This window comes from Strix uralensis, chromosome 19, assembly GCF_047716275.1.
Source record: "Strix uralensis isolate ZFMK-TIS-50842 chromosome 19, bStrUra1, whole genome shotgun sequence".
NCBI lineage: Eukaryota > Metazoa > Chordata > Aves > Strigiformes > Strigidae > Strix > Strix uralensis.
Genome location: NC_133990.1, coordinates 13,000,874 through 13,022,039, shown reverse-complemented (window position 1 = coordinate 13,022,039; position 21,166 = coordinate 13,000,874). Strand labels below are relative to the sequence as shown.

Genomic DNA, 21,166 nt, shown 5'->3' with positions numbered 1-21,166 from the left:
AACCAGAAAGGCACAGCTCTGACAAAGAGTCTTTTTTGCCTTGCAGTGTTTCCAAATGTCCACCACCTGGGGGAAAGTGTTCCCTGAGGGAGAAGGGTTTTGCTCGGTGTAAGGTGGGCACTCCTCTTAGCATTTGCACATCAAGTGGTGAAAAAATGTCAATATTCTGAGGTACTCTGGTATCTGCCTTATAAATAAAATTGTACCTAAGAGTAGCGGCTCCTCCAGCCTTGTCTCAGTTCTCAGTTCACCCTTGCTAGTGGGACGGGGTTGTGCAGCAAAGAACCACAGCCGAGCTGATTCCATCTCAGCGGGCCTTAACACACATGAGTTCTTAGGGCAGCCAGCTCGGAATGGTTCCTCCTTTCTTAAGCTCCACCTTCTGGCACTGGTACAAAATCGTGCTGAAGCATGTATGGAAATTTCCACTGCTCTGCCGCGGGGCTCCTCCGCCGCGTTCCCCAGCGGGGGGGCCGCCGCCCGCCCTGGGAGCAGAAGGTCCTGCACTGACACGTTCGCTTCAACTCCGCCTCTGTCTTGCTTCAGTCCCTACAAAGCAAGGTCTTGCTGCTCTGCGGAGAGCTGGAGGGGCTTTTCCCCTAGAAATCTTCCTGTGGAGCCCTAAAGAGCTTTGTGGCCCCCTGACCCCAAAGTGTAGCCCACCCGCTCCCCGCACGCCGCCACTTCTAGCCCGCAGCGTAGCTCCGGGCCGCGCTGTCCCGGAGGGGAAGGCCAGCCGCAGGGGGGCCGGGGGCGGGCTGAAGGGCACGGAATGCCGGCGGCTGCCCAGCCCGCGCAGGGCCGCCGGCGAGCGGCCGCCTCGGGGGTCAGCGCCTTGGGGCGGCCTGGCCGCGGGGTGCCAGCGCGCACGCGCGGCCGCCGCGTCCCCGCCCGCTCCTGACCGGCCGCGAGCCAGCGCAGCTTCCTGCGCGCCGGGGACGCGGCGCGTGCGTAGCGCCCGCCAGGAGCGAGGAGGGAGGCGGGAACATGGCGCTGGGCTGCCGCCAGGGGAGCCGGTGGTGCGGCCGCGCTCCCTGGGGGCGGCCCGTGCTGAGGCGGCGGCCATCCGCCGCGCGGGTCGCGGAGCGGGTGGAGGTCGGATCCCCGGCGCGGCCCTACGCGGCGGCCGGCGGCCAGGAGGCGGCGAGCGGGGAGGAGCTGCTGGCGGTGTGCTGGCGGCGGCACTTCCTGCGGGGCGGCGCGGAGCCGCAGCCGGCGCTGCCCTGGCGCGCCTACCTCCGCGGCTGTCACCCGGGCTTCGGGCCGCTGGGCGTGGCGCTGCGGGGCAACCTGGCGGCCCAGTGGTGGGACTCGGCGCTGGCTTTCCAGGAGCAGGTGTTCGCGGTGGATGCCCCGCTCCACGGCCCGCCCGCCGCCGGCACCCCGCGGGCCGAGCAGGGGCTCCGGCTGCTGCACCCGCAGACGCTGCGCGAAGCTGTCCAGGGCGGGCCGGCTCTGGAAGAAGTGCTGGGGAGCGCGGGGACGCTTCGCGAGAGCCTGCTGCCCGGTAGGTGCCTCGTCCGTCAGCACAGGGGTGAGCGGCTCTGCACAGCCCGGGCGCCTGCTCCTGTTTTTCTTGCTGGGAGCGAAGCAGCTGCGTTTAAGGGAATTTTCCAGTTGTGTTAGAGCGCTGGGAAAGTTTCAGCTGCGTGCCCCCTCCCTGGCAGGTTCAAGGCCAGGTTGGACGGGGCTTTGAGCAGCCTGGGCTAGTGGAAGGTGTCCCTGCCCGTGGCAGGGGGGTGGGAGCTAAATGATCTCTAAGGTCCCTTCCAACCCAAACCCCTCTATATGATACGCTGTGAGTTTGTGTCCTGTTCAAGGGCCTGAGCAGCATGAGTGCTGGAGTACGCGCTGGATGCTTTCCCCTTGTAATTAGGGGAGAGGCACGTTAAAATCACAGTTGCTAAAGTACCCGGAGGAATCAGGCTACAGACTGCTGAACTAATCCCTGCAAAACATTAAAGCTGGTGGGACTGCGTAGATAACCAGCATGTGTATCATATGTGCTACATTCACCCTCGGTAGAATTAACAAATGAAAATTTTTCCTGTGGCTACTAAAATGAGCAGTTTGTCTTTTGACAGGTGCTTTGGCGCAGTATGTTAGCTGCTTAGAATTGGTGAACAAAAGACTGCCTTGTGGCCTGGCTCAGATTGGAGTGTGCTTTCACTCTATTCCAGAAAGCGAACAGCACAACGAAAACCTTACAAGGTAGAGTAATAGAGGGGTTAGTTAATCCCCTTCTATACTTAAACCAACTGTTTCCACTTGTTTCACTTTTGGATTATTTTTGAATGCTGTCTCTTGCTTTTTCCCTGTTATTTTTGAAGGAGTTAACTTGCTGCCCTTGCTATTGTTTAAAGAATAGGCGAAAGGACCACATCTTTGCTTGCATGGTTTAGTTCTCCCAGAACTGCAGGACAGTGGCTCGATTACTGGTTACGGCAGAGGCTCCAATGGTGGAGAAAGGTAACAGCAGCATATCCACGGGAAATCTTGGCCTTCTCCTTTATATCTATCTTAGAGAAGGGGGGAATAGACACACAGATTGCTTTTATGGCGTTATATTGCTAGCCCATTCTTGCTGCTGAAATACGTGTATTTCTTGTGAGAAACCAAAAAACTTACTTAAGTTTATAACAAACCTGTTAAGTAGTTTATAATGTGACTTGCAGAAAGGCAAATGTTTTGTGTTCAAGTGATTTGAGATGAAAATGCTGTAAAACAACAGAGTTGGGCTGTAATTTATAAAAAATCTTGCTGAAAATCAGACCAGCTTGCATTACAGACTTGATTTTTGAAGTTAATACAGCATGCACAGTAGTGATCACCTCTTATATCTTTTCAGTTTGCAGTCAGCCCATCTAACTTCAGCAGCAGTGACTTTGAGGATGAAGAAGGAAGAAGAGGATTTAATTTACATTACAGCTTTCCTTGGGGGACAGAAACAATAGAAACATTGAAGAACCTTGGAGATAGTGAACTACTACAGATCTATCCAGGGGATAGTTCAAAATTACTTGTAAGCTTTACTATATTAAAAATCTTTTCTGATAAAGATGATAATGTGTGAGAGAAATGGTTTCTTTGCTGGTCCAGTTGCTTAGCATATGACTGTCTTTAATTCTTTTGTTGTAAAAGCAGTACAATTGATTTTCTGCAGTCAGACCTTCATTTTCAAAAGCAGATAAAATAGTGTTTTGGGGGTTTTTTATTTGCAAGGAGCTAATTCTTTGAAATTAGAAATGAGCTATATTGACAAGACAGTTGTTGTCAGTTGCATAGCCTTTACCTGTGAGTAGATGTCAAGACAAACAGTCTGTTTTGCATGTTAAGCTCACATCAAAAAGAACATGTAAATGCTTTTTCTTTCTGTAGCTTGTCCAGTTCCATATATGTAGAAGTATATGTGGATTAATGGATTACAAACATTGCAAATGGCTTTATAGAAGTTACTGCACTGAGAAGGGGGAATGGACCAGAGGGAAACCTTTCCACTGAATATATTGGAGAGGGACAAACTTCTGGCAAATGGCAATGCTTGAAAAGTCAGGCTGAACAGATAAAATGAGAGTAATTTGGTATTTTGCCAGTAAATTGCAACTTTCTCCTCATGATAGTCCTGTCTGTCTTTCCAAGTTTTGCAGTTTATTTCTATACAAAAGGCAGGAGACTGTAATGTAACCTACAAAACTGTGGTTTACGTAGTGATTTGTCAAAATGTGGGGACAGATTCTTGTGCTCAATTGGAAGTAATCTACAAACCTCCAAAAGGCAGTTTCAAGTGTATTTGCCATAGATTTAAATTTATGATCAGAGAGGCAGGACAAGAAAATAATCCCATCCTGCTCTGATCTTCTGCTTTCCCCAGTGTTACAATCTTATCTAGTTACTGCTACACTTTTAAGATTGCTGGTAACTTTTTAAAACAAATGTCACTGTATTTTAATTGTAATAAGAGTGCTTGAGCTCAGTGCCTCATTATATGTTTAAAGTAAACAAAAGGCTTTTGGGGACAGTCTTTGAGATATCCCTCTGTGGGTTTTTTCTCTTCAGGGCCGAGATGGAAGGAAGAATGTTATTCCTCATGTTCTGTCTGTGAGTGGAAATCTGGACCGAGGAGTATTAGCCTATCTCTTTGACTCTCTACAGCTAGCGGAGAATCCATTTACAAAAAAGAAAAATTCACAGAGAAAGGTAACTTTCTGTAAAAGGTGGAAGGAAGAATGGATGATGGAAGGCAGGGGCAGGTCTAAGTACAAAACCCACAGACAACATGGTAAATTCAAGCATGGAAATGTCTCCCTTTTCCACATCGCCATCCTCCGTTCCCTTCCCCAGCAGCTGCAGACAGAAAGCTGCTCGCTGCCCCATGGGACTGCTGCCATGGTCCTCTTCACCCACATAAGCAATTTTTCTCTCATTCTGAGGTCACCTGTCCTGTTTTACCTTCTTTTTCTCTGACGAGTAGGTAGGCTTCTGCCACGTAAGCGATGAAGGAGTTAAGAGGAATTGGAATGTAGCTGTTGTGCGTGGGAAACAGGAGTTTGTCTCTTCTGGCAGCATTTGAAGGTTGCTGAGAAGAGTAGAAAAAGTGGGGCGCAGGTGGTATTGGGGTATTTCCCCAAGGACTATCATTATTCCCACTTTTACCCTGTTTTTCTGGAGTTAAAGTGCTTGCTTTCAGACAGCGCTTGTTAATCAAACAGCCGTTTGGTCTTTTAGCAACAGGCAGTAGACTGGATGGGAACTGTCTGCTGGGCTGTCTCTGATCACTCTGGCTCCGTTAAAGATGATGGAGCTCTGCTAACAAAACATCTCTTTTCTGGGGCTCAGCCCAAACGGCGTGATTTCTGTCATGCTAACCTAGTTGGCACGTGTGCTAGTTATAAAATGCACCTTGCTTCTAATTCAGGGGTTTACACTATGAGAAAATTTTTGCATGTTTAGAACCTTAATTCCAGAGAAAAAAGTCTAATATTTCCTAGTTCTGTTTAGAATTTCACACTAAATACACTTAGTAATCTGTTGCTTTTTGTAAAATTATTAGGTACTTAAGCTTCATCCTTGTTTAGCACCTGTTAAAGTGGCCTTGGATGTAGGAAAAGGTCCAACCACAGAGCTGAGACAGGTACGTTCTAAGAAAGTATTTTGAGCATTGACTCTCCATGTAACCTTTTGTTACAATTCAGACACTGTTTATGCTGGGGAGAAATCATGCTGCTGCTTTGATTCTCAGAGATTCTCAATGCTTCCACTGTGCAGCTTCTGAGTCCCAGCCAAAGGAGTACACTGCAGACAGTGGGTAGTGGATGCCTTCCTTCGTTGGCACACTGCTTTTAGTACTATTAATAGAGTTGATACTTGTTCCATACAAAATTAAGGAAAATAACACAATCCCTCTCAGTTTCTTAATCTTTCAGAATTCACGCATGGGTCACATCTTCAGAAGGATTTTTTAAAAGTTTTTGTTTAAGTCATTAAGCCAGTCCCCACAGAATGGAGGAAAATTACACTGGTATGGTTTTAAATAGAAATGGAGATTTAATTGCCAGGCTGCTTTCTATTTTGAGATTATTTCAGACAGAAAATTAACACCAGCTAGGAATGCTAATACCACACATGCTATATTTTTTTAATAGTTTCTTTGTGTATAGGATTTCAAACCCTCAAAGTCTGTCTTTTACTTCTGTTTTTAAATAAACACAGGTTTGTCAAGGATTGTTCAATGAACTGTCAGAAAATAGAATTTCTGTATGGCCGGGTTATCTTGAAACCGTGCAGGTATCTCTGGAACAGCTTTATACAAAGTAAGGAGAAACAGTCTTTTGTAAATTAAAGTGTGAAGGTGAAAGATGACTTTCTGTGGACTAGCGAAAATATGCCTGTTTTCAGTAAGAAATCATCGAGTGCAGTAACCACATGACTTGAAGGCATGTATCCTCAACTATAAATTTGGATATAATTAGATTTATTACAAAGAGCAATGTCAGAGAGTTCCTTTTTTAAATTAAGTGAAGTATAAGCCTTTCACATGTTATTGTTTCTCTGGAACTGTGAAATGCCTTTTAGAGTCTCTCCTATTGAAAATAAATGTCTTAAGATGAGTCATAAGCTTGCAGAACTGTTTCCCACCCATCACCCCCCATTTTTGCATCTGGATTGGTTTTCTGTTTCATTCTTAAGTACTATTTCAAATAGCACACTGGGTCTAGTCTTGAATTTGAATGTTCTTCCAAGTCTGGAGCCATTACTGTTAGTGTATGTGATAGAATTATTGTGCAGATAAAAACTACTATTCCTGTTGAAGGCTTCATATATGATTTGTTGATCAGCAGTGAACTTTGAAAATGTCAATGGATCTCGAGCATATTGATGAATATTTTTTCCTGAGAGAAAATAAATAAAACTTTTTGTTCTGTGCAGTAGTCTTCAAAGTAAGCCTGGCTATTAAATAACGGAAGAAAGATATATTCTGCTTCTACAAAAATACTCTTGTAATAGGTCACCAAATAACATTCTTTTTACGTACAAAAGTAGCTAAATAATTTAAAGAAATGTAATCAGGAAAGCAAGGAATGGCAACAAGAAAACTGGTGTCTTCATACTGGACTTAGTGCCTTATAGCAAAAATAAATATTTACAGCTTATGGTCGTTTGTACGTAACTTATCTGAATTTTTCGTACACCAAAAGCAGTAACAGGTGTGCTCTTTTCTTGGCAGATACGATGAGATGAGCATTCTCTTCATGGTCCTGATAACTGATGCCACTCTGGAGAATGGAGTGGTCCAGCTGAGAAGCAGAGACACTACCATGAAGGAAATGATGCACATTTCCAGGCTAAAGGACTTTTTAACTAAGTATGTAACATCAGCCAAAAATGTGTAAACTTAAATTTGTTGAATAAAAGGAATTTCTTAAACATCTGTGCCTGAACTGGGTTCTACGGTGTCACAGACTCAGTGGTTTCTCTGCAAATAGTTCTGCTAAAACTTGGTGGTGCATCTGTTTTCTGTCAAATCTAGACCATGTGGTTCTTCCAGGTTACCTTGAAAAGAGGGAAGGGACAAACTTCTCCCTCATTAGCAGGGCTAACCATATTCTCTTTCATGTCCTCTGTTTCACCATCTTCCTGAAAGTACTCCGTCCTAACGTAAAAATCTTTCATCTGTGTATTGCTGTCACAATTATGGTCTCTGCTGGGAAATGGTATTTTATATAAAAGACTTCCCAATCTTAGATGTTTTAATAACATCATTAAGTATCTTTGTACTGTTTGTAGGAATGTATTTGAATCACAACCTCAGTTCTTCAACATTTAATCTATTTCATCTTCCACTTGATAAACACAAAAATCAGAAATACATTATCAAGAGTACAGAGGAAATAGAAGAAATAAATTGTAAAGTTTTTGACAAACATTTTTGTGGACAAAAAATGTCTGTACATAGAAAGTGGTGGAAAAAAGACTATAATGTGTGATCGTATTTATCCTATAGCTAAGTGTTGTAGTCAAAATCAGATACAGGAGTTTGCACAGATAGGCAATCGAGTGATTCTGATCTCTAGATTCACTGTGCATGTCCAGCTTGGTAAGTCACAGTATGAAAGGTGTATGCAACAAGGCATGCAGCCACCAATAGTCATCATTGTCATGAAACACAAGAACTTGCCTTAAAAATTTCTTCTATTAACATGGTGCTTATTTAACTATATACAGGTTATTTGTAACAATGATATTAATTGCTGCATAGTGTAATTATGCTAGAAATAATGCAAGGTTAGCATAGTCTGGCTGTATGACTCACTCATGGAATTCTACACAAGCTGGCTATGGAATAATGCTAAAACAACCCAGAAACGTCTAAGAAACAGCCTATAGCAGGATGCAGATTTTGTTTTGGAGTTAACTATCCCAAAAATTAATTTTAGCATCCTATCCCTACTCTGAGAGCTGAAGTAATGTTGAACTGAGAAACTGCCATCCTTGCTGCTAGGTAACAGCAGTACAGAGGCTAAATACAAATTCTCTAGCGTGTGCCATCACAGTTGGATATTTTTTTTTAATACTTGACTAAAGCCTGATTATCTTATGTTTGCATACAGTCTGGTTTATATTTCAGAATTGTTAAAGGTACAGGAATTTGGGTCTGTTTATTCATCAGATGGATATAATGTCAGACTATATATTGCATCCAGCAGGATCTTACCTGAAGGTGATTGTGTTGGTTTATTTCATTTGGTTTTTATGGTGCTATTTGGGCAATAAGCTGCTGTTTGTCTAATGGGATTGCTGTTTGGGTCTTTGTTAATTTCAATTTTTATCTGTTCTGCTTTTTCTTTTAAGTTCAAGTCCTTAGAAATGATGACTTGGGGATTTTGCTTGCTAGTAGAGAATGAGCTATATTGTCTCTATACAGCTATACTGTGTACCAAATAATTAGGCCAGGAAACTAGGATCTAAACATCATGTCGTTCTGTGCAGACTTGGTGGTACTTATCACATCTGAGGACTGAAAGATTCTTTAAAAATATGTGATAAATTAATCACAAAAGGGGTCTTACCTTGTACTGAATCTCTGATGAAGACCTTTGAATAGACGGTACATGCCCTCTTCTCTGCTAAAAGTCAGAATAACGTAATTTAGAATTGCTTTTTTTGGTAGATACTCAACAGAAGAATTAATATTCCATCAGCAGCTTGGTCACTAATAACATCTCCTGCATGGTTTCATAACGAGGCTGTTGAATTTTTGGGTCATAGGATGGTGATAGAGTTTTTATTTGGGTTTTTTTTTGCTTTTTTCCCCAAAAAGAGTTATTTTAATTTCTCCATAGTAAGTAAGCAATTTCAGTATGTAACTGCTACTATCTAAACCCTGCCTCCCCCCAGAAAAATCCACCAAAAACATGTTAGTGCCCATCAGATGTTCAACAGTATAGCTTAAGGTTTTCACCTTTTTCATCTTCTCTTCCAATAACAGAAAAGTTGACGTATTCTTCTTCTGGTTTAACAGGCTCTGGATTAAAGATGATGAATAGCAGTTAACTCAATTACAAGAGACTGACCAGATTATTTTTTTTTTAATTGTCTTGAAAAACGCAGCAAGATTCCATACTGAATATAAATCTAGCATGCTTTCTGTAGCATTCATGGGCCTTATCAGAGCTGTTGTCACCGTCCTTGCAGGCTATGTGGGTAGAGCACTGATTGATATCTGGCGTGAGCAGCTACGCAGAGCACTGAGCTAACAGCAGGGCAGCTAGAATTCTGCCTACTATGTGAACAGGAAGGCAGATTTGTTTGGAGAGAATGATTCACTTTTTGATACTTAGACACAGGAAAGAGAATACCTTTGCTGTTAGTTTGTTTTGGGGGGTTCTTCTTCCCTTGAAAATTTACGTATAAGGCAAATGTAGAAAACTACAAGATAATACCATCGTGGCTTTCATGTAATGTCTCCGTTATTGTGTATTTTCTGCAGTTGAAGCAGTAAAATGTTTTAACATAGGTGAGTTGCTTTCTTGTCTAGCATTACTTCATAATTTCAGTTTGAACTGACTTGTGAGTCTTGTCAAAGTTAAGAAACATGGAATAAAGAACTATTGGTACTGAACAATTTTGAACAGATCACAGAAGCTATGTAAGTTTTATTTCACTACAATTTACATGTAGCCCACTTTTGTCTCTTAGTAAATGGGCATTACACCTCTGATCTACTTACTGTCTTTTTTTTTTTTTCCTTCCTCTGTAATTGCTATTTCAATCCTCACCATGAGTTACCAAATGCAATTCTTCATTTTACTTGTGTTTACAGTAGATTTTTATATAGAACTTCAGTTCATTTAACCAGTTGCAGTTTTGACTGAGTGGCTGACAGTGCTGAATGTGGATCCTGAGGGACTTCAAATAATGCCTCTGCCAGGCACAGTCAGTAGGAATATTAGCTCGCCCACTGAGTGATAGTAGGTGTCCCCTTCCACTGCTTTTGTAGTACCTGAAGAAATTTGCTCATACTAGCTACAAATAATATAATAACATTCTTCAACCAAAATCTCACAAGTAAGTTTCATGACTGCAAGGGAAGTAACTTACCAATCTCTGTGTAGATGACATAGTTTTCAGACTCTTCTGCATTCATTGTTGAAGTAAGGGCAGTTGAGGGCCTAGTAGACTGAAGTTTTTCTGCAAATTGTAAAAGAGAAATATATGCCTATATACATATATCAATTTTTCTTAGAGGGAAATAAACAGCTCCATAATATTTTTTGAATACTTGGAGATCTCAATAATGTTATTTTCATAATAAAAATTGCTCCTTAACCAAGGGCATTTTTAATAGAATTTACTTTCTTTATTGAGAACGAGGTCCAATTCCTTCCAGCATTTGTGTGTATTAAATTAGATGTTGCTTTGCTTCCCTCATCCCAGACCTACTATCTAAAAGAGCTCAGAGGTTTTGCCTTGTCAATGTCTTGTCTATGCTGATTAAGAGGAGACTTGACAACATCCTCAAATACCAAGAGCGTAACTCTACTTGTAACATGATGTTCACACACTGTATTGACAACATAAATGAGCATCTCTGGAAAATGAAACGACATTCAAATAACTCACTTGCTTTGTATGAAGGAATTATGAAAAACGGAATTGCGAGAGCAAATCCTATTACGAATAGTGGCAAGATCAACCCAAGAGAAATGATCAAGGCTTGAGAATGGCTTCTCTCTTCTGCCAAAAAGAAAAAAAAAGGTGTTTATGCAATTAAATGTTTTTTCATATTCTAAGTATTTTCTATAAATTAAAATCAAGACTTTGCATTTCTTTCAGCTTTTGGATTAACTGTGGTTAACCAAACTACGCAGGAGAGTCCCAAGGGCACACTGTCACAGCAGAAGGAAGGGAGCTCGCTGGTGCCAGTTGACTCTCTTTCATAGAAAAATGAAACTAGACTCCTCGGGTGGAGCAAGGGTGGACCAGGGGTGTCTTGTAAAAATGAATCTTTTACAGTCATCCCTCATGGTCACTTCACCTTTTACTACTATATAGACTGCATGAAATTCTACCTGTTTGCATTAATTTTAAAAACTCACATTTTTTTATTGTAAAAAATTATATTTTGAGCATTGAATTCCAGGAACAAAATTTTTGGCTAAAAAACTTGCATTGTTACAACATTCTGAATTTTGTGTGGTCCCTGTTTATTGACAGTGGTAAAATGTTTCATGCATGCATACCTGCTAATGTAAAGTTGAAGCTGTTGCTATATTTTGTATTATTGTGAAAGCTATTTTCAGCTCTGCATTTATAGATTCCAAAGTCACTAGAGGAATTGATAAATAGAAAAATCACAGCTGCTTCCCGCTTCTGCATCTTCACTGGTGTAGAGATGCTTTGTCTTCCTTTGAAGAATATGTATGTGATAGGAAGAGAGCCGTTCTCTGAGAGACAAGACAGAGTCACATTCTGGCCTTTCTTTGCTTGAGAGGTGGGTGAGCTCAGCACTGGTCTGGAAATTGGCTCTGTAAAAGGAAAACTGAAAAGACTGCATCACTGAGTACAGGACAAGCTCCAAAGCAAGGCTCAGAGTTAAGTGGCAACACTGGCAAATGAGGTGGGCATCAAGGATGGAGAGCTCAGTGAGCCAGATCAGGACAGCACGGCCGACTCCTAAGCAAATAATAGCCGTTTGCAGTAAAGTTCAGCTCTGCAGCCAAGGCAGGCACACGCTGCAGTCCAAAACAGTACCTACCACAAAGAAACCCCTGACTCCTGCTGCTGCAGACAGCCACGTCTGATGCAATATATGTGCCCCTAAAATAAAATGTGCAGCAGCAAGAAAGACATACCTTTAAGGGTGAAGTTGAGACTGTTGCTGTATTTTCCACCAGCGGTGCTGTTATTCTCAGCTTTGCATTTGTATTCACCCATGTCACTGGCAGAGTTGATAGTCAAGTTAAACAAACCTGGGGTCAAGTCTGGCCTAAATAAAGTGGTTACTTTCTGACTCTGTTTAAACAGTGTGTATCTGACAGGTGGAGATCCAGAGTCTGAGTGGCAGGAGAGGCTCACGTTCTGGTTCATCACTACGTTCAAAGTCCCCCGAACAGGTTTGAGCCTGGGATTGGACAGCATGTCTGGAAAGAAGAAACTTCTGAGTGAGTTCAGTGCACCTATCCTCCAAAAAACTCTCAGATTTTTCCCAAAATATGTTGAGGACCAGGCTAAATAGGGGGTTATATTTTTTCCGCCTCAGGTAGCAGGCAACAAAACTTCATATTTTTCAAAATCAGTATGTAGCTTCAAACAAACACTTGATGAAAAATTCATGTCTTCATACAAAAGGGAGCATATACACACAAAGCCAACAGATGTATCGAGATTAACCAACAAAAATGTTTTTGAACTACAGCAGCAATGAAAATAATGGAAGTATAAAAGAGAAATATAAATATTATGGGATGTTAATTATAGGAAAAAGTAACCTTATAAGCTAGTTGAGAGGTAGCATGTGAACCCGAAAGTAAAAGCAGTATTTTAATGGTGGCTGTATGTATACAGGCAGAATTAACCTTGTGTAAGTAGATTGAACTTCTGAATAGTAGCAGCAGGAGCCTTGATGGTCTATCAGGTTAGTTTGCTTTTATGAGATTATACAAATAAATTAATAATAAAAACTTGTAATGTCTTTTCACAGAAAATGGTAATAAACTAGTCATGACTAAGATAAATTATGACACTTCTAGAGCGCGAAAAATATTTTTAACAACTTAAAGCAATTTTGACTGTACATACAAGTCAGCAAAGAAACAGCTAACTTTTGTATACAAACTTGTAAACTGCCTCACTGCACAGACAGGGGCAAAAGATTTAATTTTACATGAAGGTTTTGGACATTTAAAAATCCCTCCCCATGTTTTGTTAACAGTTGATTTCAGCAATATTGCAAAACCGGAAGAGAACCTACCTTTGCCACTTGCAGTAGTTTTCCAAATCTGCTGAGACATTTGAACTAAGAGAAGAAAAGAAAGCTTTCAGACAAGAAACAGTGGTTCTTGTTTAGAAAGATTTGTAATATATAAAAAGTATATCCTTGGCTTACGGTAGGCAAACAGCAGAATTGTGAGCAAATACATTTTCTTGATACTGAAGAAGACAGCTGGTGGAGTTACAGTGATGAGATCTTTGAGGAGTGGCTCTAGGGGTTGAGGAAGTCCTAAATATGGAAACAGTGCTGATCTTTACAGATGTTTGTGTAAAAACTTTTCTCATATTCCACTTACATTTACCCTATGGCAGACAGAGCAGTGGGCAGAAGAAAAAGCTGTGGGGTGAGGAACAGCAGTTTGGGATACAACTAAATGTCACATACAGTTGTTCTAAGATGTAGCTGACATTAACAGCAGCTTTTCCATGTGAGAGCTGTGTGGTAAAACCATGCTGCCATGCAGCATACAAGACTATATAATTTTTGTAGCACTGTTCTTAGAATGAGATCACTGATTCACACGAAAGAGTCACACATTTGCTAGAAATAATGCAAGGGATTGTATGGCTGAGACTAAGGGAGTATGCAGTACTGGGATTTTTTTTAGGAGTGATGTATTCAAAATTGTAAAAAAAAAAAAGAATATCAAATCTATTGAAGTTTTAAGATGCTGATAAATATTTATAGCTAGCCAGCTTGTTAGGGAAATATTTTGGTCAAATTTCAAATACGAAGCTGTGAAGAAGTAAAATCTTGTACTAGAGGGTACAAATCTCATCATGAACTTGAGTTCAACAGCACTGCAGAAATGAATTTGATTACTAATTTGATCATCCAATGAGTAATAATACAAAGCTACATAATTACAGTCACAGCAAGTAGACGTTCCTTATTTGTCATCCTCTGGGCAAAGTAAATGTAATCTTCAGCTACACATGGGCAATGCCTTTTGAAGAATTCTAGGCCCTGTTGTATGTGAAGTAACTACTTATACAGAGAATCCCTTAAAAGTGTTGATGCAACTAATTTCTTGTTTCTTTGTCTCCAGTTTATGAAGGTAACAAGACAAGGCCCTACAGAGTCTGTCCTCTTCTCCTGTGTTATACAAAATCCCTCCTAAAGCCTCGTCTGTTGCAGCATTGCAAAGTTCCCTCACAGAATTTTGTGTGCCTTTGTGTCCTTCCTCCTTTTTTTTTTTTTTTTGGGGGGGTGGTGGTGGTGGTGTTTGTTGTTGTTGTTTAATTTCTTTTAAGACAACCTCCACCCTGCCCTCACAAATGTTTCTCATGTGGAAATGCTGACAAATAACCACAAGAGCGGAATATTTTTTTGCAGCTGGCAGGAAGCACGTGTAAAAATGCAGCTGTCGGAGGAACTAGGCGCATTTGTGGATTTTCCTGTTCTGAGAGCCTGTTCGTTGTCAGAACACCAAAAAAAAAGTCCTCGCAGGCAGGTCACGGAGGAGGCAAGGTGTCCCGAAAGCTGCGAAGGGGCCCGGCGGGAGGAGGGGGCGGCCATGATGGGCTGTGGCGGGAAGCGGCTCCGCGGCGCCCCGCAGGTGGCTGCGGTCGGGGGGGAGGCCCGGGCCCGTCCCCCCTTCACCTGAGGCGCGGGCAGGGCGGCCTGGCCGGTGTGGGGAGGCGAGAGGGGCTGTGGGCAGCCGCCGGCCTCACACGGAGCTGGGGGCGGTCTGTGGAGGGCGCGTGGAGCCGTTAAGCTGCCGCCGATCTCACTCCTGGTCTGTAAAGCCACTGAGGGGCTGGTTGACATTGCTCACCCAGAACCGAACGCTTTTCTTTTTCTAAGAAGCTGATTCATGTTGTGTGGGGGTAATGGCGAGCAGTTATTGTGAGCTGTGAATTTGTCCACACTTTTTAAAGAAAAGTTTAGTTGTCACTGAGTTCTCTCACGTAGATAGCAGGGCGATCAGGGATGCAGCGGAAAAATAGTTGGCTCAACAAAATCCTCCAAGAATTAGGTGGATGGTCTCTAAAAGGATGGCTAGCCACGTTATTGGATGATTTGTGTAGTTACAGCTATTATAGGAATCTGTGTAGGTTGTACTAAAAGAATAACTGAGAAAAATATTTGGAAGTAGTAAGAAACTCTAACTCTTAGCTACCAAATTGGACATGGTTGAAAAACCTGTTTATAATGATCATAGTGATAATCTGTTTCTGTGTTTTAGTGCGTATCATGATTTATTGTTGTAACTCTTGTTAGGATCAAACATGGAAATTCATATGGAATGAGACTTACAGGATATTACATTATCCTATAAGTCTCAAAGGGGGGGAAGCGTAAGGCAAAGTATCTTGCTAACATTTTTTTTTCGTTGTGCTTTTTTGTCTGGCTAAACATTTTTTTTACTGAGAATAAATTAGGTCAGTGTCAGTGTAGCTTCTGGTATGTGCAGACAGAGCTGAAGGTTGGTGCTTTTGTGAAGAAGAAAGGTTTGAAGATAAGACAGTAATAAATAAGACAGTTGGGGCCTATTCTTGAAGATAACAGGAACAAGTGATGTGCGGAGTAACGACTTTACAACCAGTAGGGTTATAAAGAAGGTATGTTTATTCAGCGCTGGGTGCACGGGGGATCGCTCCTCCACAAACGTGCACATTTTGGAGTGAAAAGCAACTCCTTTCTATAGCGTAAAGTGTTTACATATTCATGATAATCCCGAGAATAGGGAGAGATATTACAATTAGTTTTGAGAAATCATTATCATAAATCCTGCCCCAAGAGAATGAGCTTCATTAAATTCTGTAGTATTACTTGAGAGAAAATGTTACTGTCTTATTTTGCCCTTCAGCAAGGAGAACAGCATCCATTGTCCATATGGCATCCAGTTGACCATATTGTCAATGTGAAGCTGTGAAAAAAGGCAAAATTAGCCCCTGGCATTACCTTTCTGTGAGGTTTTGAATACTGTCTTTAACTTTGAATACTAACTATCACATCAGTCTCTCAAAGAATTTTCTGGGTAATAGTAAATGAAGTTTACTTCCATGTTGATTGTTTTTCTGGCAGAGTTGGCTATTGACTTTGGACTAATATGATGTTTATTTGTTAAGCACGTGTATGTAGAGTTTTATAGAGTAAGATCTGTGCAAGCTTGGAGTTCCCTTTTTATTAGATTTACAGATTTCCTGTGTTGAATTAATGTGGTTGTACATGTGAGAAGAACTGAATTAATTTAATAGAGAGTAATGAACAGAAGTCATCTGGCCAAAACAAGTCTGAGGGGGAGATGTGTCTCACTTGCTGCTGTGACAATATTTTGCCTCAAGCTAGCAGGTGGAAGAGAATTAAAGACAAACTGAGCTTTCATTCTCAAGGTCAATTCTTTGACTTAAGAATGAAAACAGTGTGAGATAGCATTCTGTAGTAAGGCTGTGAAGGCTTCACACTGTATTTGTCCTATCACAGGCTTCCAGGGAAATTTGCATGTTTCAGCAGAGTTACAAACCTTATTCCCAGTGCCAGTTTCTCATCCTGAGAGGTCCTCCATTCTGGAAGAGTGTGTGCTACAGTAGAGTCTGCAGAAGGTTTCCTAGAAATCACCATAGACTGACAGTTATGTCTGGTGATGAATTAAATCAAGCGTTTCTGTTTTGTCTGCAAAAAGGTTTTACTGATATAGCTAGATGGTCATGGAATAACATATTTTTACACTCCTACTCAAAATAGCTGTGGTAGCAAGTCTGCTGTTTATTGTAACTACTTGGTATTTGATTGTGAGAAGATTGTTTTTCTAGAGGACAAGTAAGAGTAGAAGAGGAAAGGATCTCTTCCATAGGCATATTTAAGATATCTTTAAATTTCTTGCAGTGATATTCAGGTTCTGATTGAGAATTTTAATGTAGTGAATGGTTTTCAATGAACTGCAAATTGCAAGGAACATGCTATCAGGTGAAAGGAAATTTTGGGTACCCAATTTGATTAACCTAGCAGCTCCCAAATCCCCCAAAGATGAAGTATTTTTAAATAGTGTGTCTTTCTCCTGACTCTTCTCCCTGTGCCCTCCTCCCCCCCAAAATGAAAAAAGAAATATAAAAATTTGATGAGACACTGAAAACTTGGGTTACTAATGCATTTATTTCTCTTGGGATAAATTCTGACATCACTGTTTGGAAAGTGTTCCAGACTAATGTGTTGAGGAATTGCTGTATGAATACTGTAGGTTGAAAAATACAAGTACTCTCTTAATCAGCCTTCTTTACAAATTCATAGATGTAATTTTAACTTTTTTTCTGCTTCCTAACCTCTGATAAAAAATAACTTTTTTTTTTTTTTACTTTGAAAACATACTGAATGAAAAGTGTTAAAAAAAATCCACCTGTCAGAACTATGTCTGTTTTTCAGCCCTTTTCAAACTTCTGTTTGTGTACTCTAGGTGTATCTGCTCCTTTGTGCATCCTAACCATAAATTATATGAGTAGCAGCAATGGGTGCAGATGAGGAAGCACATAAATTCTTCCTCTTGGTTTGTGTAAAGTCTGCTTGAAAGATTTTCTGTCAACTTGGATCAGCTTGTTGAGTGACTACCAACTGAATTTTACTTATGAAACTGATGTGGAATAATGCTTGGAGAATCATCAAGCAATACAAAAATGATGGGAACGTACAGAGAAGGGAAAATATTTGCAGAATTAATTCCCTCTCCAGCCAGAAGTTTCTGACCTTTCCTCTGACACCGTCCATACTCTGTGATAAATATTATTGCAGAGCTTGAGGCTGTTTATCTGCTGCATCCAGAAATGCTGGATGTTAAGCAAAACAAGTGCAAATTGTGGTATGTTGCCAGGTAAGCACAGTGTGTGCTAGTGACACAGTCCGTGATGTCTGTTTCTAAACTGAGGAACTTGCTGACCCGGTAGAAGACAGCAGTTAAAAATGTCCTCAAGATGCAGAATCAGTCACTTAGGCACACTACTGGAACAGAGGAAGTTTGAGAGGTGGTATTGGAGATCACAATCATAATATAAACCAACAAACAGATTTCACAACTCTGAAAGAACGCATTTCTCTCCTTTTGACTGAATTAATTTCTAACGTATGTGGAAGTGTGTGCTACGTGAAATACAAGTTTCCTACAGATTCCTAGTGTTCTTTTCAATGTTGCACCATATCGGTAAGGAAGCCAAAAAGTAATAATTAACTCCTGTTGTATTCAAAAGAAGGATTTCAGCGTGAAAGCCTCAGTGATGTTCTCTCATTATCAGCTTCCTGGTTCCTTCAGTTACTTTTCCAGATCTAATTTAGAGTGCCATTTGGTGCAGGTGTTGGATATCAGTAATTGAGAGAGAAGGGAAGGAACCACAGTGTGCTTCGCTGTCGTGATCATCTCCCAGTAGATGGTGCCATTGTGAAATGCAATTTATTGTGAGAAGCACAAACTTTCGGCAGTCTAGAGTCTGTAATTTGTAGAACTTCTAGACTTCTGGAAAAAAAAAAAGTTATTTTCTTTAATGTTCTTTGTAAATATTCAAGTCCAGGGATAAAATTATTTTTTATTCTTCTCTAGGGAGGTATAAAGAGACATTTTTATAATAAAGACAAATGATGCAAATGTCCCACATTCAAGAGAAGACAATTTACCTGAAAATATATGTAGAGCAAATTCAGTTCATTCCCAGCTCACCAGGGATTTGTCTAGACTTGTGAAAACAGCAATGTTTGTTATAATTCTATAATCTATGAGTATACTGAAACACGATGTGATAATTAAGCTGTAAGGAACCGAAACGATTAAACAATTTTACATGTCAGGGATTGGGGGATTAGAAATCAGAGCTGCTTTTCCATTCTTGATTTAGTTACTGTGTTGACTTCAGTATAGATAGACACAGATCTGAATTTTTACAAATTTTTAAGTAAACTTTAGAAAATACCAAATATTTGTAGATACACCTCTATAGCAATTAACTGTTTTTAAAATCAGTGAACCTATACCAGAAATTCTGTGGAGCCTCCATTATCAGGGACAAGATTTGATGACCCCAGGATGTTCTGTTAAGAGAAATGTTTTGCTGGTAAACCCGTGAGATAGAGACTTCATCTTTTCTGAAGAAAGTGAAACTCCCACCAGGAACTGGGCATTTGAGACCGGGAGACAAAGTTCAGGGGCCCCAGAAGATTCACTGGAATCAGCGTGTGCTCTGTGAGGAAGTGAGATGTCAGCCCTAAAGATCGGCGCTGTGGTGTGCTCTTTACTGTCATGCCAGCCAGCTGGAGAGCAAATGAAAACAAACAGCTGAAGTGTGGTGTGAACTCCTAGCTTCCTTTCCTGTCATAAGGGACTGGCTGAAAACATTGTATTTGCAGAGGGAAAAATTTGAAAACCTTATTCAGCATTTTGCCCTTATTTGGAAAATAGGCTTTGCCTCTGACTTTAGGCAAAGCTCAGTTCAGATGACAGAGCGGATGGTTTTTAGGAAATGTCATATGTAAGCAAGTAGCAGGGGACCCAGCCAGCAGAAACAGGGGTCGTGAATTCCCAGATGAGCACAGCTTTAATGTGTAAGGGTCCGATTCATTGGGCAGTAGATTAAATGTAATGATTCCCAGAGGTTTCAAAGGTCATTTCGTCAGATGGTAATGACTGTTCTGTCTGCTTCAGAAGGTGTGTTGCATTTTTGAGGTCAATCCTAATTTTCCCACAAATGTAATAGGGATGGAATAGAGTACTTTATATAATGTATATTAGGATAACTTTGTCTGATCTTACATATTTCAGAAAAACATATCTTGAGAGATTAGAATAAGATGACTTAGGAAAATATGCAGCTGTATTACTGGCACAGGTACTTTTAAGTTTAAACTCTTGAAGTTAATCTGATTTTCAGTTTAACAATGTAAGATGGTCCCAAGCCATTCTTTTGTGTTTGAAATGCTTTTCTCCCAAGTGTCATGATATTTTGGCTTAAATTCCTGCAGTTGAATTTACTTCTTGGATTTTGGTGAATATCAGCTAGATTTTACTCTCCAGGGCAACATTGAGGATTTATCAAGAATATGACAGTCTAATTGGCCTGTGAGATTTTATGGAACATCCTTCACTTGGGAGTGACATCTCACAACAGCCTCAGGTTTTGGCACCATTAAACCTTACTCCTGATCTAGTTCATCCTAAAAGCTGGCCTTTCCACCCCAGTTTGTAACTAGCCTGGTTCTGAACTCAACCATATTGGTTCACTCTGAAGGATATTTGCCTTCACTTGCTTTCTTCTTCCCTCTCTGTGGCTAAGAGGAGAGCCTTTGTCCCCTCTGTGGGAAAGACTGGTGTGGTTTTGCTGGGCTTTGTACATCCTGCTGAATTCTTTTATGGGGAAAAGGGGAAGGGGGAAATCTCCTTCCTTCCTTCCTTCCTATTTTTTGTTATCAATGGCAAAAGTTGATCTACCTTTGTTCTCCACCTGCCATATGTCCTCCTCCTCTTTTCCTTTACCTGGCTCTGGAGACCATTGTTGGCAACTGGCCAAACCAACAGTCTTTTGTTGGTGGTGTATTTCAAACAGACTGGATTAAGCAGAACAAATACTATTGCTAGTTAACCAGCTCACTTCTTAGTCATTAATTGCTATGACTATTGTGCCATTCTGTACTCCCTCCCTGCAAAACAGCTAGATAGATGCTTGTTCATATTGCCAATACATTGTTAAACGGCTGAGTGTTTCCCTCCTGTTTCCTTTTGCAAAATACCATGCTTAAGTGTGTAATACAAGCATTAAAGTGCACTTATAGTTTTAAACTATTGTTTTTTGGGGAAAAAAATACGGTTTTCATTGACCCCAGGAGAAAAAAAAAAAAGTTTTTCATATAAGCAGTGAAGCTTATGAGAACTGTATGTCTCATTTATAGACGTCTGTCAATGTATGTAGTATTGTTTTAAGCAATGTTTTAACAAGCTTGGAAAATGTTGCTGGAAGTAAACGAGAGCATTAACTGTCTACAAAGGAAAGAAAGTAAGGGGTTAAGAGTCAAGCACTCGTTGTCAAGAATAACTAAATTGCTACTTAGGGAGTTCTGGGACACCCAACTCGAACACTTTTTGAAGGGTATGATTTCAACTCACTTTATCAAGCTTATAGACTGAGTCAGTGTTAGGGCTCAAGTGGAATGACTTAAGTCTGACTTAAAAGTGGACTGATAAACCAAGAAAGGAATATTCTG

General features: G+C 40.9%; 2 protein-coding genes across 4 annotated transcripts; one reads left to right on the top strand and one right to left on the bottom strand.

The window, feature by feature from the left end:
- The first annotated feature begins 952 nt into the window (after positions 1-952).
- On the top strand, positions 953-6,926 carry POLG2 (DNA polymerase gamma 2, accessory subunit). Of its 3 annotated transcripts, none has more exons than XR_012631549.1 (8): positions 955-1,507; positions 2,085-2,211; positions 2,364-2,469; positions 2,849-3,022; positions 4,057-4,197; positions 5,051-5,131; positions 5,710-5,933; positions 6,725-6,926. XR_012631549.1 is itself a non-coding variant. In XM_074889146.1 (8 exons), exons 1-8 carry the CDS (start codon positions 988-990, stop codon positions 6,888-6,890), a joined length of 1,416 nt encoding a protein of 471 aa, XP_074745247.1. In that variant the 5' UTR covers positions 956-987; the 3' UTR covers positions 6,891-6,926. The 3 variants fall into 3 exon arrangements, 2 of the variants coding, with proteins under 2 accessions (XP_074745248.1, XP_074745247.1); XM_074889146.1 differs by having other exon boundaries at positions 956-1,507; positions 5,710-5,810; XM_074889147.1 differs by lacking the exon at positions 5,710-5,933 and having other exon boundaries at positions 953-1,507.
- Positions 6,927-7,748: 822 nt separating this feature from the next.
- MILR1 (mast cell immunoglobulin like receptor 1) lies at positions 7,749-13,176 on the bottom strand. The gene is made up of 8 exons (XM_074889148.1): positions 13,106-13,176; positions 12,971-13,015; positions 11,853-12,140; positions 11,241-11,525; positions 10,621-10,734; positions 10,099-10,188; positions 8,960-9,022; positions 7,749-8,621 (listed from the first exon to the last, which is right to left on the bottom strand). The coding sequence occupies exons 1-8, from the start codon at positions 13,137-13,139 to the stop codon at positions 8,503-8,505; spliced, it is 1,038 nt and encodes a 345-aa protein (XP_074745249.1). The 5' UTR covers positions 13,140-13,176; the 3' UTR covers positions 7,749-8,502.
- Between the last annotated feature and the right edge of the window lie 7,990 nt (positions 13,177-21,166).

Excerpts from the sequence above, each read along its gene's own strand:
- MILR1 (XM_074889148.1), bottom strand. The coding sequence starts at position 13,139 with ATGTATTTGCTCACAATTCTGCTGTTTGCCTACC. Across the intron at positions 13,016-13,105 it reads AATTCTGCTGTTTGCCTACC|TTCAAATGTCTCAGCAGATT; the intron begins GTAAGCCAAGGA and ends TTCTTCTCTTAG. Across the intron at positions 9,023-10,098 it reads TGTCATCTACACAGAGATTG|AGCCTGTTAAACCAGAAGAA; the intron begins GTAAGTTACTTC and ends TCTTTAATCCAG.
- POLG2 (XM_074889146.1), top strand. The coding sequence starts at position 988 with ATGGCGCTGGGCTGCCGCCAGGGGAGCCGGTGGTGCGGCCGCGCTCCC. Across the intron at positions 4,198-5,050 it reads AGAAAAATTCACAGAGAAAG|GTACTTAAGCTTCATCCTTG; the intron begins GTAACTTTCTGT and ends TAAAATTATTAG. Across the intron at positions 5,132-5,709 it reads CAACCACAGAGCTGAGACAG|GTTTGTCAAGGATTGTTCAA; the intron begins GTACGTTCTAAG and ends AAATAAACACAG.